The sequence below is a fragment of the Falco cherrug genome, chromosome 7, assembly GCF_023634085.1.
Source record: "Falco cherrug isolate bFalChe1 chromosome 7, bFalChe1.pri, whole genome shotgun sequence".
NCBI lineage: Eukaryota > Metazoa > Chordata > Aves > Falconiformes > Falconidae > Falco > Falco cherrug.
This window is the reverse complement of record NC_073703.1, coordinates 28,567,382-28,584,980: the sequence shown is the minus strand read 5'-3', so window position 1 is coordinate 28,584,980 and position 17,599 is coordinate 28,567,382. Positions and strand designations below refer to the sequence as shown.

Sequence of the window (17,599 nt, the reverse complement as noted above, 5' to 3'; positions counted from 1 at the left end):
TACTCTACCTTTTGTTTTATTGGGAAAGCTGCTGATGTTTGAGGACTGCCACAATACAGGCTTTCATTTCCATCTGCTTACTGACACATCAAAAAAGGCACACTTCTCACTAGCCTAGAAATAACTTGTATTCTGATGGTATAGGGTTTAGATTTTTAAGTTAGATCCAAAAAAATCATACCTCTGTGTCTTGGGTTGTGTAAGCACTCTCATTTTTTAATTTCTAGTGATACCAATGGGCTGATATGGGGCTATGTTTGTCAAACTTTCTTTTCCTTGTAGTTGATAGTTGATTTATTGGTGATTATCATGCTGGAAACAGGGATTTCAGTGAATGCTTCAAAAAACTTGCTATTTCCCCTCTGTGCTATTCCTAAAGGGTTTTTTGGAGGCGGGAGATTATTGTTTAAAAACTGTGCCCCATGCACTTTCAAGGTAACCATCAAAAGTGTAAGTACAAGAGTCAGTATCTGCAATGCAAGATATTTTTGAGTGTAAGAAGATGTATTGCCTACCAAATGGCTGGGAGCAAGCTACAGGCTGTATAACCCAACCAGGGAGAAGGTTAGTCACTCAGTTATGGAGATAAATTGTCCCTAACAAGTACAAAGCTATTGTTTGTTACCATCCAAAGGGCTACACTTGCGATGGTGTGGATTCAGGGACCTGCTTGCATTAAGAGCATCCCAGCGTGATAGTCTTCACTGTTGACTTTACAACGGGTATAATTTATTCTTGAAGTTTATGATTCTTACAAGGATAAAAATCAGAGGTAGAAGAAACTAGAGATCTTAATCTTTTCTTGCACAAGGAATCTTGTTGCTGTAAGGGTCACCCTCTTCCTTTCGGAAACATTCCTAGTGGCTTCCAAGGGTTTTCTGCAATCTGGATTCAGAGAGGTCTTAGGGGAACAGTAGTTCTTTGAAAGCTACCCTTTTCTTTTTTTTTTTTAACTCTAATATTGTCACAAATGTTATGATGTCAGAAAAGAGAGGAATGTTTTGGTTGTTGTTTGTTTTTGGTGTGGGTTTTTTTATTTCTTATTACTAACAGTATTTCCTTTGTGGTATTTTTCATCAACAGTTGTCAAAAGGAATTTACAGATGTGGAAACTGAGGCACAGAGAAATGACTTGCTACAGGAAGCCAGTGACAGAAAATCAGTGATCCTGATAGCCCAAGTTCCCAGTATTTCATTTCAGTGCTCTGGCATGCAAAACCCTTTTTTAGTCTTTGCAATCTAGCAAGTTACCTGCCTCTCCCTTGTTAAGATCCAGCTACTGCTGGGCCTCCATTTTCTCCTTTCAAAATGCTGGTTACAGCCAGAAACAAAGTAAAAGTGCTCACTTTTCACATTGTAACTACCTCTGCTGCTGCCTGGAGGAGGGTGGTTTGTGAAGTCTGTGTTCTCAATGTCTATGGGCTCAGTCCTAGTGATAGTTAATGAAAAAGCCCTTTAAGGGAACTGGCTGTACTTTTTGGCAGCTGCTGGGATCTGCAGCCTTGGGATCTGCTGCAGCTGAAGGCTGGATCAGCAGTAGCAGCTGTGGGTGGCAGGCATTGGGGGAGACTGCTGCTAAGACCCCTTGGCTGATTTTTGTGCCCTGGGACAGAGCAGTGAGGCAGTTCAGTCAAGGAACCATGCAAAGGTGTATGTAGAGTACAGGGATGGGCTGTGACAAGTAGGAGGCTGGGAGAAGGTGGATTGTAGCATTAACTTTGTAGAAGGCTTTGTAGAGAGTAGGAATGAACTCTTCAAAACGGAAAGGATTTTTAGCTACTTTAATTGGGGCTCGTATAGCTGAAGGGATTAGAGATGGGATAGAATAGCGATAATCCTTGGACATTTGCTAGTTTTGCAATAGGTCATGGTTTTTGAAGAGATTACCTTGTTGGCTGTCATTGATCTACAGGCAGTTCTGCTGTGGTCGGCACCCAGACCCCTGCAGGCTGCCGTGTGTGTCACGGACATGCCCCGTGGGAGGTCAGGGTCTCTCCTCAGTTCTCTAGACCTCTACGAGTGAAGCAGAACGGTTGAAAGTACCTGTAGAGAGAAAAACGCTTGGGTTCTCCCTGGGGTTTCTCCAGGAGATATCCAGGAGATATTTTAGAAAAACAAATCATTTGTCCTGTGATTCAGGATGGGTTTGTAGACTGCTACTATGGTGAATGTAGTCACTACTCCTGGGGCATATTCTGAGTTTATGATACCAGTTCACCAAAGAGGACTAATGTACAGACCTGAAAGAGTTTCTGATCTCCTCCTCCTATCTTTTCTGAACTACTCCACTTCTTTTGTGTCTGGTTCTTGCTTAACAGAGAATCATAGAAATGTTGATTGGGAGAGACCCTAGAAACGGTCTTGTCCAAGCTCCCGTTCAGAGGACTGTCACCATCACTGTAGGTCAGATCAGCTGGTTTTGTCCAGTTGAGCTGTGAAAACCTTAAAGAATAGAGGTTACAAGCTATGGCAGTATACAGAAAAAGCCTGTTGGCCTCAAAGGATCACTTCTGTAAATTGTGTGTTATTGGGGGTTTCTTTTAGATTACAAAATCGAGTCTTCTGTTTCATCCGATTCAAAGGATCACAGCAGTAGACATCTTAGATCTGTTACCCTTTTTGCGTATGCAAACCCTATCTCTCTGTAGTAGCTGTGACTTTCATCTATTCTGATGGATTTGGTATTTAATTGTCACTCATTAATGACTAAACTCATTGCAGATTATGTTGTATGAAGCTGTATAAGTACTAAACAAAGACATTAGGTTCTGTATGCCCAGAGCAGGGCAAACCGACCGTAACCGTAGTGTAGGTATCATCAGCAAAGACTGCTGATCATAGAAGAAACCTACTTTGGCAGGCTGGGAGGGAATCTAAACTGACTTGATAGGAGCTGACTGTCGCAGAGTGATTCTTATCTTCTGGTCTGGAGTAATGTGAGCTGAGTCTGCTTAAAGTCTCCATTAGGGGAGGGCAGAGCTCCTGCTAATTCCTGCTGACACCTGGCTCTGTATGAATTGTCACACACCATTCTTGCAAGAGTTGTTCATGCTGCAGCAAAGACAGCATTAGAGAATCTGTAATAATGAATTCAGTACTAGCATGGATGAAGGAGTTATACTTACAGTGCTGAATATGCTGATTAACCTGCAGTGATCGAATTCTCCGCTAGTATTTAAGGTCTGGTACCTGCTCTATACTAAGGAGTTGGAAAGCTTTTCCTGTACTAGGGACCTCATTTCCATTGCAAATCCTGCAAACAATGTGGTTATTCTGCAAGATTGTCACTGTGTAGTAATTGCAAACACCCCGAGCTGTCTGTCATTATCACTGCCCCATTTTTAACCCTCTGTAGTCATGCTTCTAGACATGGAAAAGCTGTTTCTCATATGCTGCCCACAGCTTGATTGTGACCAAACAAAATGTGTGTTAGGATGGAATTGGTTCATGTCTGTATTTGCTTTGAGTTGAAAGGTGAACATAACCCCATGACTAACATTTTTGCCCATATTTCATGGCTGTGACTTCTATCACATAGAAGGAGCAAGCTAAGATTTGTAGTGCTGACTTTTAGTATTGGTGTTTGTATGTTGTACTCAATTGACCATGGTGCGGAGAAAACCAGAAATACAAAGCTGTAGATCCAGGCTTTATGTTTAGATAGAATGAAAACTGGATAATTTTGCTGAAATAGACTCATGAATTTTTCTTTTATTTCCATTATCCTCTCTCTTTCTAACCAGAACAGAAGGTATTTCTCAGCCCCCTCTGCTCTACTGAATGTAGAAGATGACCAAATGGTACACTCAAACCAAAAGATACCGGCATAACTTCGGACACAGATTTCAGTCATGCTCTAAGTACAGTGCAACACTCTGGTGGTACTCATGTACTAGATGCAGCTCCATTTATACATCTCTGTTTCTTTGAGAGAAGAGAATGGGTAATTATTACTAAGCATATACAACAATCGTATGCTTAAATGCTTTATAAACTATGCAGAAAATATAGGACTTTGATGGACAAATCCTGGTGAATTGTAGGTCTTCCCCATCCCCACAAGAGGAAGAAAACTTTCCAAGTACTTATTTTATTCTAAACTTTGAAATATTTTCAGTATTGGAATTTTAAAAAGAACCACAAAGCCCAAAAACCTAACCCTGAAACCCCATACTATTAAACGTATCTGAGTTCTGATGTGAAATACTTGGAAAAGACTTCTGCCAATTTCTTCCATATCATTTTATCATGTAGCTAATGCTTAATTAAGGAATATGCAGTTATTTTGCAGCTAGAAACTTGTGGCATTCACAGCCTGGTTGAATATACTGGACTCCATGTGCAGCTGCTGCAATACCCCACAAGAATTTTTTTCTGAGATCCAAACTCATTGTCGGCTCAAATGACCACAGACCTGTTGAAATAGCTGCAAGTTACATTGTTTTTACCAGCAATTAATTTGGTCTTGCAACCACTGAAAAATCTTCAGGATCATGAACTTTATTTCAAGGTCACAAATGGAGCAAATCTGCACATCCCAGTTGAACATCTTTCTTTGACCCACTCTGATTTTGTTCCCCTGTACTTAAGTAATCACTTTAATGGAAGCAGAGCTGCTTATTGAGCAGCTTATTTCAGCCTGCTTATTGAGATGTGATTGAATAGATTATTTAATATAGTTTTCACAGATGAATATGGAACAAAGAACCAGCAGTGGCTCAAAATCACCCGTTTCTCCATAAACTCTTCAGGGCAGTGGCAAGATAATGCCAAACACCCTCTTTTAGAAGGCCAAGGTAAGAACGCAGAGCAATAGAAGCTCTGGCTGTGTGGAAAGAGCTGCTCTTTAGGTGGAAATGAGGGTAGCTGAAAGACCCAGGTGGAGAGAAGTGGACACCCGCTGCAGCATCTGAAGACAGCAACCTGCTGGGCATCAGCAGGTAAGGTTCCCCAGGTAACACTCGGAGAGCCTGTTTGTTCCTGACTCCTGAATCTCCAAATGATGTTGTTCCTATTGATGAAACAGCGGGGTGGGGAGGAGGAGGCTGGCTGCTCGCTGCGAGCCTGAGCTGCAGGCTCTTGCTGGAAATACGGAGGTTGCAAAGCTGCTTGGAAAATGTGTTTGATGCTGAGCTTTCTGTAGCCTAGGGTCTAACCTGAGAACAGAGAAGCTAGATTAAAGAGCAAAAGGAGGATGCTTGGGCAACGTGCTCTGAGACTGGAAAAGAGGGGGAAAAGAGGGGAAACCTGTGAATGTGATACAGTTCTGCAAGTCAAACCTGGGGTGGGTTATGTGGTTCTGCAGGAAACAGGGGGGCTCTGCCTGCTCCTGCCAGCCGGGAACGGGTTTGCAGCTGCAACGGGTCTGTGCCGCCCTGTGGGGTCTCCTGAACTGAAGCTGCCCATGCTTCTGCTCTCAACTCATCTTTCCTTTTGTTAACCAATTTTCAATATGCTCATAGCAATGCTTTGGTCAAAATAAACCAGTGATTTAATTCTTGGTTTAACTTCTAAATCCAGCAAAGTTTTCAGTATTACAAGGACATTGACAAGTCCTATTAAGCAAAGCAAAATAAGCTTTAGCCTGAACATTAGTCTAGCCACAGTGAGTTACCATATGAAGGCATAGTTCTTAAATGCACCCAGCTCTTCCACCTGATTCATGTTTCAGCACAGTATCACACCAAAGATTCAACAAATATAGATCATTTTAAATGGACAGCTATGTACAAAACTATGATACAATAGTATTATAAAACTTGAGAAATAAAGTTCTGAATTTTGAAAACACAATACTGCACATTCTCAGTTCTAAAGCAAAAGTAACATGAACCCATGCGTTCTGCAGCTTGAACACAAAGACTTTTGAGTGCAAGCAGCTGACAATGGAATTCAAACCCAGAGATTTACTAAAGGATGAGCTGAAAATGTATCTGATAGAGTACTCTGGAAAACCTGTTTCTGTTGCTCTAATAAGAGGAACTGGGTCCCCAGTTCTCCAAAAGCTGATGGACGCATCTGTGCATGTAAGAAGACTACTGCAAGACTACTGGCGTGCTTCAACTTAATTGCACATAAGCGTCATACAGGAACCAGACACTGTTTATATGGCCATATGCTTACTAAAATATATACCTTTTTTTTTTTAACCTTTTTTTCCCATGTAACTGATCTCCCTTGCTTTGAATGGTTGAGAGTAAAAATACATTTGTCTGATCTGGGCCTTGGACCTGGTCCAATATTAATCGTGAGTGGGCAGTGAGAAGAGGGAGTTAGTATGCTTCCACCTGTGATGGTACAGACTGCTTAATCTATACCTTTAATTTACTTGATGCACTGCTATTTTTAAAATTTCTCTGAGGGCTAAACACTGCCGTCCTTTCTTGGGCCACACTCAGCTGTCATTTCAAGAGGAGTTTGGCCTAAGAGCAAATTGAAAGACTTGGCTTCCAGGCCAGCAGATGAGAGGTCTGACTCTTCCACACTGGCCATGCACAGAACCGGCCCCTGTTCCTGCGAGCGCCCAGCGTAAGGCACAGGCTGAGGGATCCGAAGTCTCTGCGGAGGCTCTTTGGGTCTTGGGGAGAGGAGTGAAAGGCTGTGCGAGGTGAAGCAGTGTGTCCTGGTGGGGCAGAGGTGACCACCGTGGTGTTTTGGTGATGCAGAACCTGGCTTCTGAGAAGCTGGCAGTGCTCCGGGGACACGAGCGGTTCACTGGGCCTCTGTTATTTCTTCTGCCTTGCCGTGACACCTGCAGGAGGAGGAGGAAATACAAACTATTTGCAACTAGAAAGTGAAAATGATGTGTTTTTGCATGGTTGGGTTGCTACTAGGGAAACCAGTTTCATGTTCCTCAGATAACCTAAAACCAGGTGGAGCTAAATCTTTATGTACTTAATAAAAACCTCATGTTTCCAGGACATGTTTCCTGATGTTCAAGAGTTTGGGCAACTTTGCTTTCAAATGGAGTGCTAGTTCAGTCCAACATTAGTCTGATATTTTCCAAGCAGAATATTGGAATATGCTTCTAGATAATAAGTTGCTGAACTTACTAGATCTAGCGAATTTAGCAGGACTGTCCGAAGGATGGGGCTGCACACTGTTGTTTTTAAGAGCCTGTCTCACACCATAACCAAAGCTAATACCTTTTCTAATGACAAACATGAAGGAAAAGGCCTGAGAGGAAGATGAGCATTAGCCTGATCACATTCCTGGGGTCTGTTAGAAAACAGACTGAGGCTGCAGAAGGGGAGGTGAAGCATCTGTTCCTCTAGAATTAAAGGAAAACAATTACAAAAAAAAAAAAAAAAAAAAAAAAAAGGAAAACCTTGACTCTTAAATGCTGCTGTCTTTGCAGGGGGACACTGAGGTCACATCTGCTGGCACCCAGCACTGTGTCCCCCCTCCTGCCCCTTCCCTTCCTCCTCACCAGGCTGCAGTCTTTGACACTGGCCTATGCTCCTGGTTTGGTTTGTTCTTTTATTTTCTAGGTAATAAATCAAGCAGATTTGTGAGCAAGGAAATTGCCAAAGCTTGGTTGCTTATGGATTTGTGCTTTCAAGACTTTTGTTTCCCCTAACCTTTCCAAGTGACATAAAGATGGGAGGAGAGGAAAAAGGGAGCTGCACAAATAGATATGAACTTTTCTCTGTAGAAATTCTCCAGTGTCTAAGGCAAGGGAACTCAGAGCACCCCCGAGTTCAGGCATTTGTACAGTCCCTCCTCTGTTTGACTGTCAGCTTTTGTTAAATGGGCCTTCTTCAAGCTCTTTTGAGATTTGGTTGGAAATGAGTTCAGATGTTACCAGGGTGCACACAAACACAGTGTGGCCACCAGTGCCTTGATTCCACAGGAAAACCAGCTAAACCATTTATTTTGAGAATATGGAGGTAATGTGGAATACCACTCTTTGGGTGTGGAAGCTGACATCCAGAGAACATTAACACATTAACATTAATACAGAAATTGCTGCGTAACAAGAAATAGTCAAGGTGAAGCAAGAGGTCAGTTGCTGTTTACAACTGATCTTGTCTGTTATTGTTCTGAAATATTATTTCATAGAGTCACAGGCTGTTCCTACCCTTACTCTTCTGCTGTTATAGAAGCTCTAAAAACTGATAAGGGGATCAAGTCTTGAGCTGTGCAGCTGGAGCTGCACAAGAAGGTCACTGCAGCTTCATTGAGAACCCGCAACTTCCACATCCAGCAAATTCCACCAGAGAGAGAAATATCCTGTACCAAAAGAGAACTGGTGCTTTGACCTGAACAGACCATGTGTGCTTGGGACAAAAAATAAAATAAAAAAAGATCAGGTGGAATATCCTAGGAAGAAATATTGATGGGGAGCACTCTAGGCTGGCTGAGTCTGTCACATCAAGAGGGATGGACCTGAGCTGCGTTTGGGTGAGGAAGCACTGTGGCTGGAGACTAAAAGAAGCATATGGGGTTTGTTTCTGCTAACCTTTCCAAGTGACATAGAGATGGCAGAGGAGGAAAAAGGGAATTTCAGGTTTTAAGGTGCAACTCATCTCTGCCTTCCTGCCACTGAAGCACAGGTGGGAGCTGCCAGTGCAATGGACCTGTGCCAGGCACTGCATTTCAGGGATGTGCTGAAACTCCTGCCTGACTCTGTCACTTCGTAAAGGTACTGTTTGTCCATGCATTCCTTTGTGTTGCTTTCCTATGTCTTCTAAGGAGAATGCAAAGCTGTCTGTGTTTCTTTTCAAATATAACTTCTTTTAAGTCTGCAGGCCTGAGTCCTTGTGTTTAAAAAATACATAATCTCAGTTATGCTTAACTCATGGTTTCAGCTTCCCTCCCTGTGCAGCATGACCCCTGCTCCTGACATACTTCTTACCTATGCTTCACTGCTACTAGTTTCTGCTCTTGCAGTAAATCTTCCCCAGGATTTTTAAACAAACAGAATTACTTCCCTTTTCCACTTGATGTAATCCTGTGACACAACATGGAAAGGGCCAAGAGGAAGGTGGGAGTAGTCGGGACTGTAACTACTCAATACCTCATTTTCTCTTGCTAGCAATGATGCTCCAGGTACAGGAGCAAAACCAATCCTGTGTGGAAAACCTAGAGATTCCTCTGTTTTATCACGCCAGGGGCTGGGGCTGCCAGGCGGTGCAGGAGCAGGGGTCCCGGCTGGGGTCCCAGCCCCAGGCACTGGGGATGCTGGAGAGTAACTACATTCCTTTCAGAAAACGAGACAGAGATTTGACGTTATTGATTCGGTTCATAAGAGATGCTCATCAGCATGGAAAGGACAAGGCGTAACTATGCAATTTCAGTACAGTGGGTGTTTCAATTGTTTTTCTTGCTTTTCTTTCCACTTGCTGTAAAAACAGGCAAAGTTTTGCCAAGGAAGGTCTCATCCTGAAACTCCTTGTCTGGAGTTTTCTTTTGAGGGGCATCATTTTGAGGGGTATGTTGTCAGCATCAGTGAAGGATGCAGGAAACTTGGTACACACTTTGACTAGAAATTTGGTTTACCGATATTACTTTTTCTGGTGACAGAAGTCAAATGACATACCCCCACCACCCCATAAAGCTGCATGAGTGCACAGAAGAAGTATGCATGGTCTGTTTGCTCCAATGGACTAGTCTGTGTGCACCCTGGAATTGAATTTGGCTTTGAGATGGAGCTGGTATTTTGCCCCAACTAATACTTCTCCCTGGGTCCTGTTTATTATTCCCTTTTCTAGATACCTGCATTTAAACAGTGGTATAGGAAGTGGCTACCCACAAGCAAACCAAACATTGTTCTTTGCAGGAGGTAGGTACTGAAATTGCATTTTTGCATTTTCTTGATAAAATAATGGGATCAAAGCAAGGACTTTGTTTATCACGGGAAGCTGGATTCACTTGGTTAGAGTAATGATTTTTAATTATCTGCAGGGAAAGGCAGTTTGGCTGCAGCTGACAAAGAGGACAGACGTGGGGTGTGACCCTGTGTTGAGGGGATATCAGCACTGACTCCACTCAACGCAAGATCAACACACTGGAGGGTAAAAATCAGAGTAACAAATTTATTTTACATGTATTTGTGATTAGACACAAAGACAAAAAGCTTAGCTAATACACTGAATACTGATTAGGTCTGTAAAGTCCCAATGCTGTGGTTAGTTCACACAAAAACACCTTTGCAAGTTTACATACCTCATTGTACCACACAACCTTTTTTTGTTTTATTATCTCCAGTATCAGTCTCAATCTCTGCTTTTAAACAAAAGAGAGACACTAAATATATCTGATCATGGCAAGGCAAATGTAACAACAGGAGATTTTCCATGATGAAAATATTGTCTAGTAGCAGAGAGGTTCCTAACACGCTATCCCTGGATGCCCAGGGAGCCCCACGGCTTTTGCAAAGCTCAGTTCCTTAAGCCAGAAATACTGATTTCAGATGTCGGGGAAACATCACCAGGGCTGGGAGCCTGGTGTGCTCCCATTGCTGCAGCTCCTCCTGCTGCCTTCTGGGAAGCAAGTTTAGGAACCACTGCTCTGGGAAACCACTTCTGGTTTGTGGCTTGTTTTTCACTAGGGAAAAGTGGCGTGTTTAGAAACATAAATAACTGCAGCCCCGGGGCATGCTGGCAGTATAAGGGTGAGTCCCTCTGTGCTAGATGCTCATTCCATGCTGTCTTTCTCAGCAGCAGGTATTCAAACCCTCCTTTCCTTTCCTTGGAAGGGAAAACATTAAACATTAATAAATAGATATTTCCACCACTTTTCTGCCTATTTGTTTGACCCCAGGATCTTGCAGAAAACAGGCTTTGGACAGTATACTGTACCTTTCTAAAGGCTGACAGACCCATGTGTCTTCCCTATAAAGCACTTCTAATGTGGGATTAAAGTACCCACCCAAGGGCAGCTTCAGCTCGGTAGAGTCTGAGGGACTTGGACGAACTTCCCAGGTTTGGGACCAGCTGTGGGTATTTGCTGTGAGGCGGAGGCCTGGGTGGCTCCATGCCTCCCGCGCTGAGCTCTCTCCCAGCAGTGGCAGGGCAGCCCAGCACCAGGGATGGACTCAGCTGGCCAAACACTGTCCTTCACAGAAGCATCAGCAAGATGCTGGGTTTGAATTGTTGACTTTTTGCCCCTCACCCTGCAGTGATGGCTTGAGGGCCTGATGTTCAGGAGCCACCTAAAGTTCCCCTGGGGCAGGTTGTCAGGTCACTGCTGACAAACTGCTTTTGCAACCTCACAGCAGCACTGATGTTGCTGCCTTTGTGTTTATAAGTAGATGAGAGGGGGTGATCACTGATTAAGTACCCAGTATTAACTGCTCTGAATCACTGCTCTGGAGTCTAATGGGGCTCTTGTTTGCACATAACTGTGCCTTGTAGCTGTCTTCAGCACACTTGACAGATGTGCTTATTGCCATCTTTACTGTGTATGTCTAATGGGCTTTTTAATTATTGATTCATCATCACCTCTTTATAAACTACTTAGAAATGTCAAAAGAATGAACTGTGTTTATGTTTTTCTTTTTAAATCTCATTCAGATTTAAAAACCGTAACAGCTCCATGGAACAGTGTAGCTCTAGGGGCAGGGGGCACTGGACCTCAAAGTGGGGAGGAACATATCTATATATAAACACATCAGGAAGCCTCCCCAGTTAAAACTCAATCCCCGAGGGCTACACATGAAATACACTACCTGAGTAGCTTTTGCTGTGCCTCTTCTTCTTCCTTCGTTTCCCAGATGGCCTCTGCTTTTCCCTGTCGGTGTGAGTTTGCCCTGGGGGGAGTGTTGCTGAACAGGAGGAGTCGGTGGCTGGCTCCTCCGAGAAGGACTTCTCTTGAGAGGTATCCAACAGTGAGTCTGTACCAGGGTCTTCATTTTCCTTTGCCATCTCTTTTGACTCAGCCTCATCACAGGGAGCAGGCTGAGTGCTGCCAGGGTCGACCCCGGTCTTGCCCAACTGAGTTTCTGGTTCCTGCACCAGACTGTAGCTCTCGGAGCCATCAGCTGGGTGTTCCTTGTCCTGGCTCTCTGAGATGGACCCATTGGTCCATCTGAGTTGGTCTCTCAGAGCAGTGCCCGAACTGCTGCTTGCAAACCTTATCCCCGTGCCCACGTTAGCAGCAGAGAAGGCAATGGAGCCGCTCTTTGTGCTCTGCTGGAGGCTTGCCCAGCTGCCTGCCTGCTCCATCATGGTGTCTGGCATGGGCTGACTGGTCCCATCAACTTCCACCAAGCTTACTGAGGGCCTTTGAGTCCGGGACTCTGGTGGCAAACCTCCTCCAGCATTGTTTTTAGATGATGCCTGGTTTGAATCTGAGGCATTTGTAACATCACCACTCATCTCCATCAGGGCAGTGGTTGAGGGCCGAGTGCTTTCTGAGGGACGATCATCATCATTGTTTTGCTTGGTCTTATCATTGATCTGCTTTCCTGCTGCTTGCGGATCCTTAATGCTCTTTCCTTTAAACAAAAACATGCCATCAGCCACAGCTGCAGAGTTGTATCTAGGATCAACCAAGGTGTTTCTGCCACTGGGAGATGTTAGAAGCTAGCCAGCTGCCTATGGAGGGTGCGCTGACCCTAAAGCAGCTACGCAGAAGCAGCAATATTTTATCTTCCCTGCACCTCCCCTCCTTATACACCATGTTGGACTCCAAGGTTCCAGCTCAGCAAAGCCCCTCCTCTGTTTTCAGCAGCTGTTTTTGTGTCTTTGCTGCCAACCAGCTGATTTCCGTGGAAGCCCCCAGACTTGCAAGGGCACCTGAAAGCCTACAGCAGGAAGAGGGAACCCACCTGTGAGGTTCTAAACTAGGTGGGACTGCTGGCTTGGCTGCATGAGGACTTCAAAACTGCTCATCATCCAGCCTAATACTGCCCTTGCAGAGCAGGTTAAGGAGAACCACAGGGCACAAGTCAGGCTCTGTGGTAGGCCAATGTCCTTGGACTTCTCTAACATGACTGACACCAAAGCCAAGCCATCAAATAAAAGCTAAACCCATGGGCTGCCTCCTAACAAGCATCTAAAGGATTTTGGTCCTTCTGCAAATAGAGTTTTCTCATCTTTTTTAAGGACTTTTTTTAGACTCCCAAATGTAGACTAAGACAGGGTGCAGCAGTCCCCAAGGCAGTGACAAGCTGTGCTACTGAGACTTGATAGCATGGAAGGCACTCGTGTGCCCCACCAGCATGGCTCTGTGGCTGACCCATGGGCTGTGCCTCTTGGAGGGTTTATCAGCACAGGTACAAGGCCACGCTGCTCTAAATTGCTGCTAATTCTGGGACAGACCCGGCTGGCAACAGCTCAGGGCTCTCTGCTCCTCTTCTCTGCAGCAATGGCTGCAAAGCCTCCTTAAGTTAAATGCCCCAAATGCAAATGTGAAGGTTTCTTGCTTGTGTCCTTGGCTCAGGCTCAGAGGCAGATGGGAATGAATAGCTGCAGGTACAGTCGGGTCTGTGTCCTTACCAGGCTGGGTCTCCTCTGAGCTCTCTGCAGGCAAGGTTTTAGGAATTGCATCCGACTCCTGTCTGTTCTTTGTCTTTCTCAGCGTGAAACCTTTCCTTATGTCGGCTAGCAGCGCGTCGATGACGCACACCTCCTCCTGCTTCACCAGCCCCTTCTTAACTGGGATAAAGAGAGAGAGAGAGAGAGAGGTGTTAAAACTGCATCTGTCAGATGGGGCAGAAGGAGACTTTGCAGCGATGCTCTTGCTTGGGGTGGGTACTGCTGTTCTGGTACGAGCAACCACTGGGTAGAAGCAAGGCACTGATGCCCCAGGCCTGGGAGAAACCCATGCTCCATGCCCCCACAGCAGCGTGTCCTGGCTGAAATCAAAGGGTTTCCCCCAAAGTCTGGGTGCTACAGGCTGGCACCGGTGGCACCTGCTCTGCCCGGACCTGTGCCTGGTTGTACCATGACCTTGAAACACCTCCTGTTTTCTCCCCGTGTCGGTAGGGGCCTTTTGTTTTGGAGGGAAAAGCATCTTGATTTTTCTTTCCTCTCAGCTACTTCCAATTGTACTTTCCAGCTGTGCCTTTCATTTCCATCTGGAGAAATGCAGATTTAAGTTAAAATCTGCAAGGTTTTTGGGATGTCAGTAGTTGGTAAAGAGAGACCATTCAAGTGTATATGGGGATTTTAGAGAGGGGAGAAGTCAAATGTTTCTTGTTAGATTTGGGATTCAAAAGATATGTTTAGAAACTGGAAAAGTTAACTGAAATGTTTCGATTTGGTATTTTTTTTTCTCTGCTGTTCAGTCAGCAAACCTAAAATTAACTTCTCTGCCCAGCTGCAGCTGCGAAAAGTCAATCCTTAGTTACGGCTGTAAGACACCTAAAAAAGCCTTTAGTCAGCCAGCACCTGGAAATCCACAAAATAAATTACCACTACTGGTCCATTAAAGCAGGACCAGCAAAGAGCTCCTACTGGCCTCATCTCTCTTTTTTTGAAGCCTTTTCAGGTACTCACTGACTTTTCCATTTTCTCCCTTCTGTCTCTTGCCCTCTTCCTCTTCCAGCTGTTTCTTCCTCTTCTCTGCCTTGGCAGCTTGCTCCTTTCTGTCCTTGTTTTCCTGCGGTAATGTAACAGGGGCATGAGAAGTTTGGCTAAATGTCTGCTAGAAAAGCCGACGAAGAGAAAGATCTACAGATGGTTGCAAAGGAAGAAGAGAAATTCTGGCCTTAACCTGTACAACAAATAAAATGGGCATGGGAAATAAAGCCTGTCCTGCCAAGAGGGTGGGAGGGAGACCGCTGGCTTGGCCAGAGCTGCCACATCCCTGGAGGAGGTGGCAGTGGTGACACAGCTACCTACCAGTGTGGAGCTCTTCTGCCTGACCTTTAGCTGAGGCAAAAGTGGAAGGTACTGAAGCCACAATTTCCCCCAAACTGGTGGGTTTTTTACTACACATACTCTTTCTGAGTCTGGTTGCTCAGGTTGCAGCAAAGAGTTAAGTTTTATAAGCCCTGTCCTCTAAAATTTACATACTTGACTCCAAAGCATCTTTGTACCTCTGAAGCTAAAGTTGCACCAAAATTGCAAACCACCAGGGTCTGTGCCAGGCCAGGAGCACCAGCACGGCATGACTCTACAGTGGAGTAGGGATCAGGCACCTCTTCACCGGGTGATGTCATGCCAAGCGCCCAAAGGAGGAGGCTATAACCAGCATCTTCCCCTGCCCAGACTCAGGTGCCCATCCCACCCCGTCTGTCAGCACAGAGGCATGCCCCAGTGCTAGGGATGCTCAGCATCACGTGTGCAGACACCAACCTTCAGGGCTCGGATGAAGAGATCTCTGAAGGTCTTCATGGTGCTAAATATGTCCTCTAAAGACAACTTGCTTGGGTCTTCACAGAGATAATTTGCAAGTTCTTCTCTCTTCCTTTCAATGGTTTCAAATTCTTCTTCGAGCTTTCTGGAGGCATCAATGCTATCCTGAAATGAATTTAATATACACAGTAAAATACTATCCAGAAGACAATGAGTGAAGTGCACGTAAAGAGAAAAAAGATGTCAACCTAAGAGCTTGGAGCAGGACTCTGAGCCCTGGCTTGTAACTGCATCAGAGCTTATAAGGTGGGAAGAAACGAAGATTTGCAGATGATCTTTGCTCTTGGCTGTGCTGTGCTAGTTTACAGGGGTGGCTTGAGCAAGACATGGAAATCTCAATGTCAAGCTTGATCCCAGGAGAAGTGATCCACACAGAGGGAGAGGGTGGACATCTTCACTCAAAGTGAGGAGTCATAGAACAGAATGGAGAGAGCAGTTGGGGCAGAGGCCTTAAGAAACGGCCTCACCAATGTATCCAGGTTTGGGGTGGAGCTGGCAGACACCAATGGGTTGTGTGGCATCACAGCCTACTTCCACATCTGACAGCATGTCTTGCACCAATATTTTCCACCCTCTCATTAGCCTCCTCAGCTGCCTATGTACTGCATGCTGCCTCTGTGTGTGTAACGGGAGATATAAGGGAGCTCCACTTCTGACCTGGATAGGTTTCTCATACTGTTGTTTCACATCGTCGTTTGAAGATAGGACCTTTCGCTGAAGCTCCAGCAACTTCTTTAAATTGGTACTAGACTCCGTGCGTATAATATCAAGATTAATTCTGAAATCACACAGATACCCCCCATTAGTTGACACTCCAGCATCTTGCGAGGACCAAAGAATGGACAAGTCTGAGCTGGGGGGTTGATTGTCCTTCTGCTTCCCACCACTTCACTGAACTGAAACCTGAGCTCTGAGCTCTCTGCACAGTCCAAACTCACAGAAAACAGCTTCTCTCTGCAGCACTTATGAAAAGGCTGCCAGGTCTACCTACAACTTTGTGTACTGAGATGATGAATGCCAAAAAAAGTCCACCCATTCAAAGGGCTGTTCTCCACACGCAGGGCTTGGCATTAGCTCACTTTCCCTGGTTGAAGGCATAAATGCTTCTGGGTAGCCAGCCTCCACAAGCTCCTGCTACCACAAAGGCAATGCAGGTTTTGAAAGGGCCCAGGAGGCAGCATTAACTGAATACTCTGCAAATTTCAGCCCAGAACTATTATATATTAAAGGGGTTTCAACATTCATCAGGCAAATCTTTTGGTTAAAACTAAGATGCCATCTTGTTAATGTGCTATTCCAGCTGCGTATGTCCTAATTTCTGGTACATTGTTGATGTGTATGAGATTTATTTTTGCTTTTAATTCAAAGGAAGTGACACACAATTTTACCCTGCTGCTTTTGAAACATATTCAAGATCCTTTGGCAGTTCCAGTAGGTCCGTGTGGCTGTTTTCTACTTCCTGAAGCAAAACAGAGAAAGAATTGTTATTTGCTGTGTGGCAGGAGCTGAGAGAGGAAGCTGGGGGGGAAGAGACATGGGCAGAAGTGCCTGGGAAGGATGGATGGCTGTGCCACGTCCTGCCGCTGCCCCCCTCTGCAGTTTGATTGCCTAGCAGAGCTGAGCCACATCCAACATGGAATGGCATGTTCGGAGAGGAAAGGCATTGCTCCTGGACTATAGACACACATAAGAGGGTTGAATGTTGAGAAATAGTAATTCAAAGCAAACCTGACCTGCTCCTGAACTGTTCTTCTGCTCTCTTCTGAGACACCTACTCTTGACCGTGAAAGAGGTAGGACTGTGGTTTGATGCAGTCTGACACCTCCTTAGGTCCCAGGGGGGTATCAAAAGGGCTTGAATCTTATTTACATTATTTATTTTCATGGCTGTGCTTGCTGAAGCTACTGCCAGCTAAAGCAGGGCTTGAATTTGCATAACTGGAATGGAGGGACCTTGATGAATGAAGGCAGCAGAACAGAGCATGGATAAAAAAGGAAAAAACAGGGAATAAGAAATCCAGGGAGGCTTGGAGAGGAGCATGAAAAGCTCGAGCATAGCCTGCTGGAAAAGGAAGAGGTCATGGAAAGGCAGAAGGGCTAAACAGGTACAGACCAGACGGGACAGCTTTGGCAGCCATGTGCTCTGCGGTTTGCAGTTGATGATATGCAGATTGCACAAACATGAAAAAGGAAGTTCCAGCCATTGTGGGGAATGATGCTGGAGGAAAGCAGAACAAGTCTTACAGTAAGGAGGTTCCTGAGTAGCGCCCACAAGCAGCAAGTCTTAAAATAAGG

General features: G+C 44.9%; 1 protein-coding gene across 1 annotated transcript; it reads right to left on the bottom strand.

Moving 5' to 3' along the window:
* Nucleotides 1-3,691: 3,691 nt before the first annotated feature.
* On the bottom strand, nt 3,692-16,950 carry LOC129736465 (inverted formin-2-like). Its single transcript, XM_055715790.1, has 8 exons — nt 16,694-16,950; nt 15,963-16,083; nt 15,246-15,410; nt 14,445-14,547; nt 13,443-13,601; nt 11,672-12,439; nt 10,168-10,227; nt 3,692-6,751 (listed from the first exon to the last, which is right to left on the bottom strand). Exons 1-7 carry the CDS (start codon nt 16,948-16,950, stop codon nt 10,169-10,171), a joined length of 1,632 nt encoding a protein of 543 aa, XP_055571765.1. The 3' UTR covers nt 3,692-6,751; nt 10,168.
* Nucleotides 16,951-17,599: the final 649 nt, after the last annotated feature.

Bases quoted from the DNA above. Each gene is read 5' to 3' on its own strand.
- LOC129736465 (XM_055715790.1), bottom strand. From the start codon at position 16,950: ATGCCATTCCATGTTGGATGTGGCTCAGCTCTGCTAGGCAATCAAACT. The intron at 13,602-14,444 runs GTGAGTACCTGA...TCTTTATCCCAG, and splicing joins GGGAGAAAATGGAAAAGTCA to TTAAGAAGGGGCTGGTGAAG. The intron at 12,440-13,442 runs GTAAGGACACAG...TTTTGTTTAAAG, and splicing joins CTCAGAGGAGACCCAGCCTG to GAAAGAGCATTAAGGATCCG.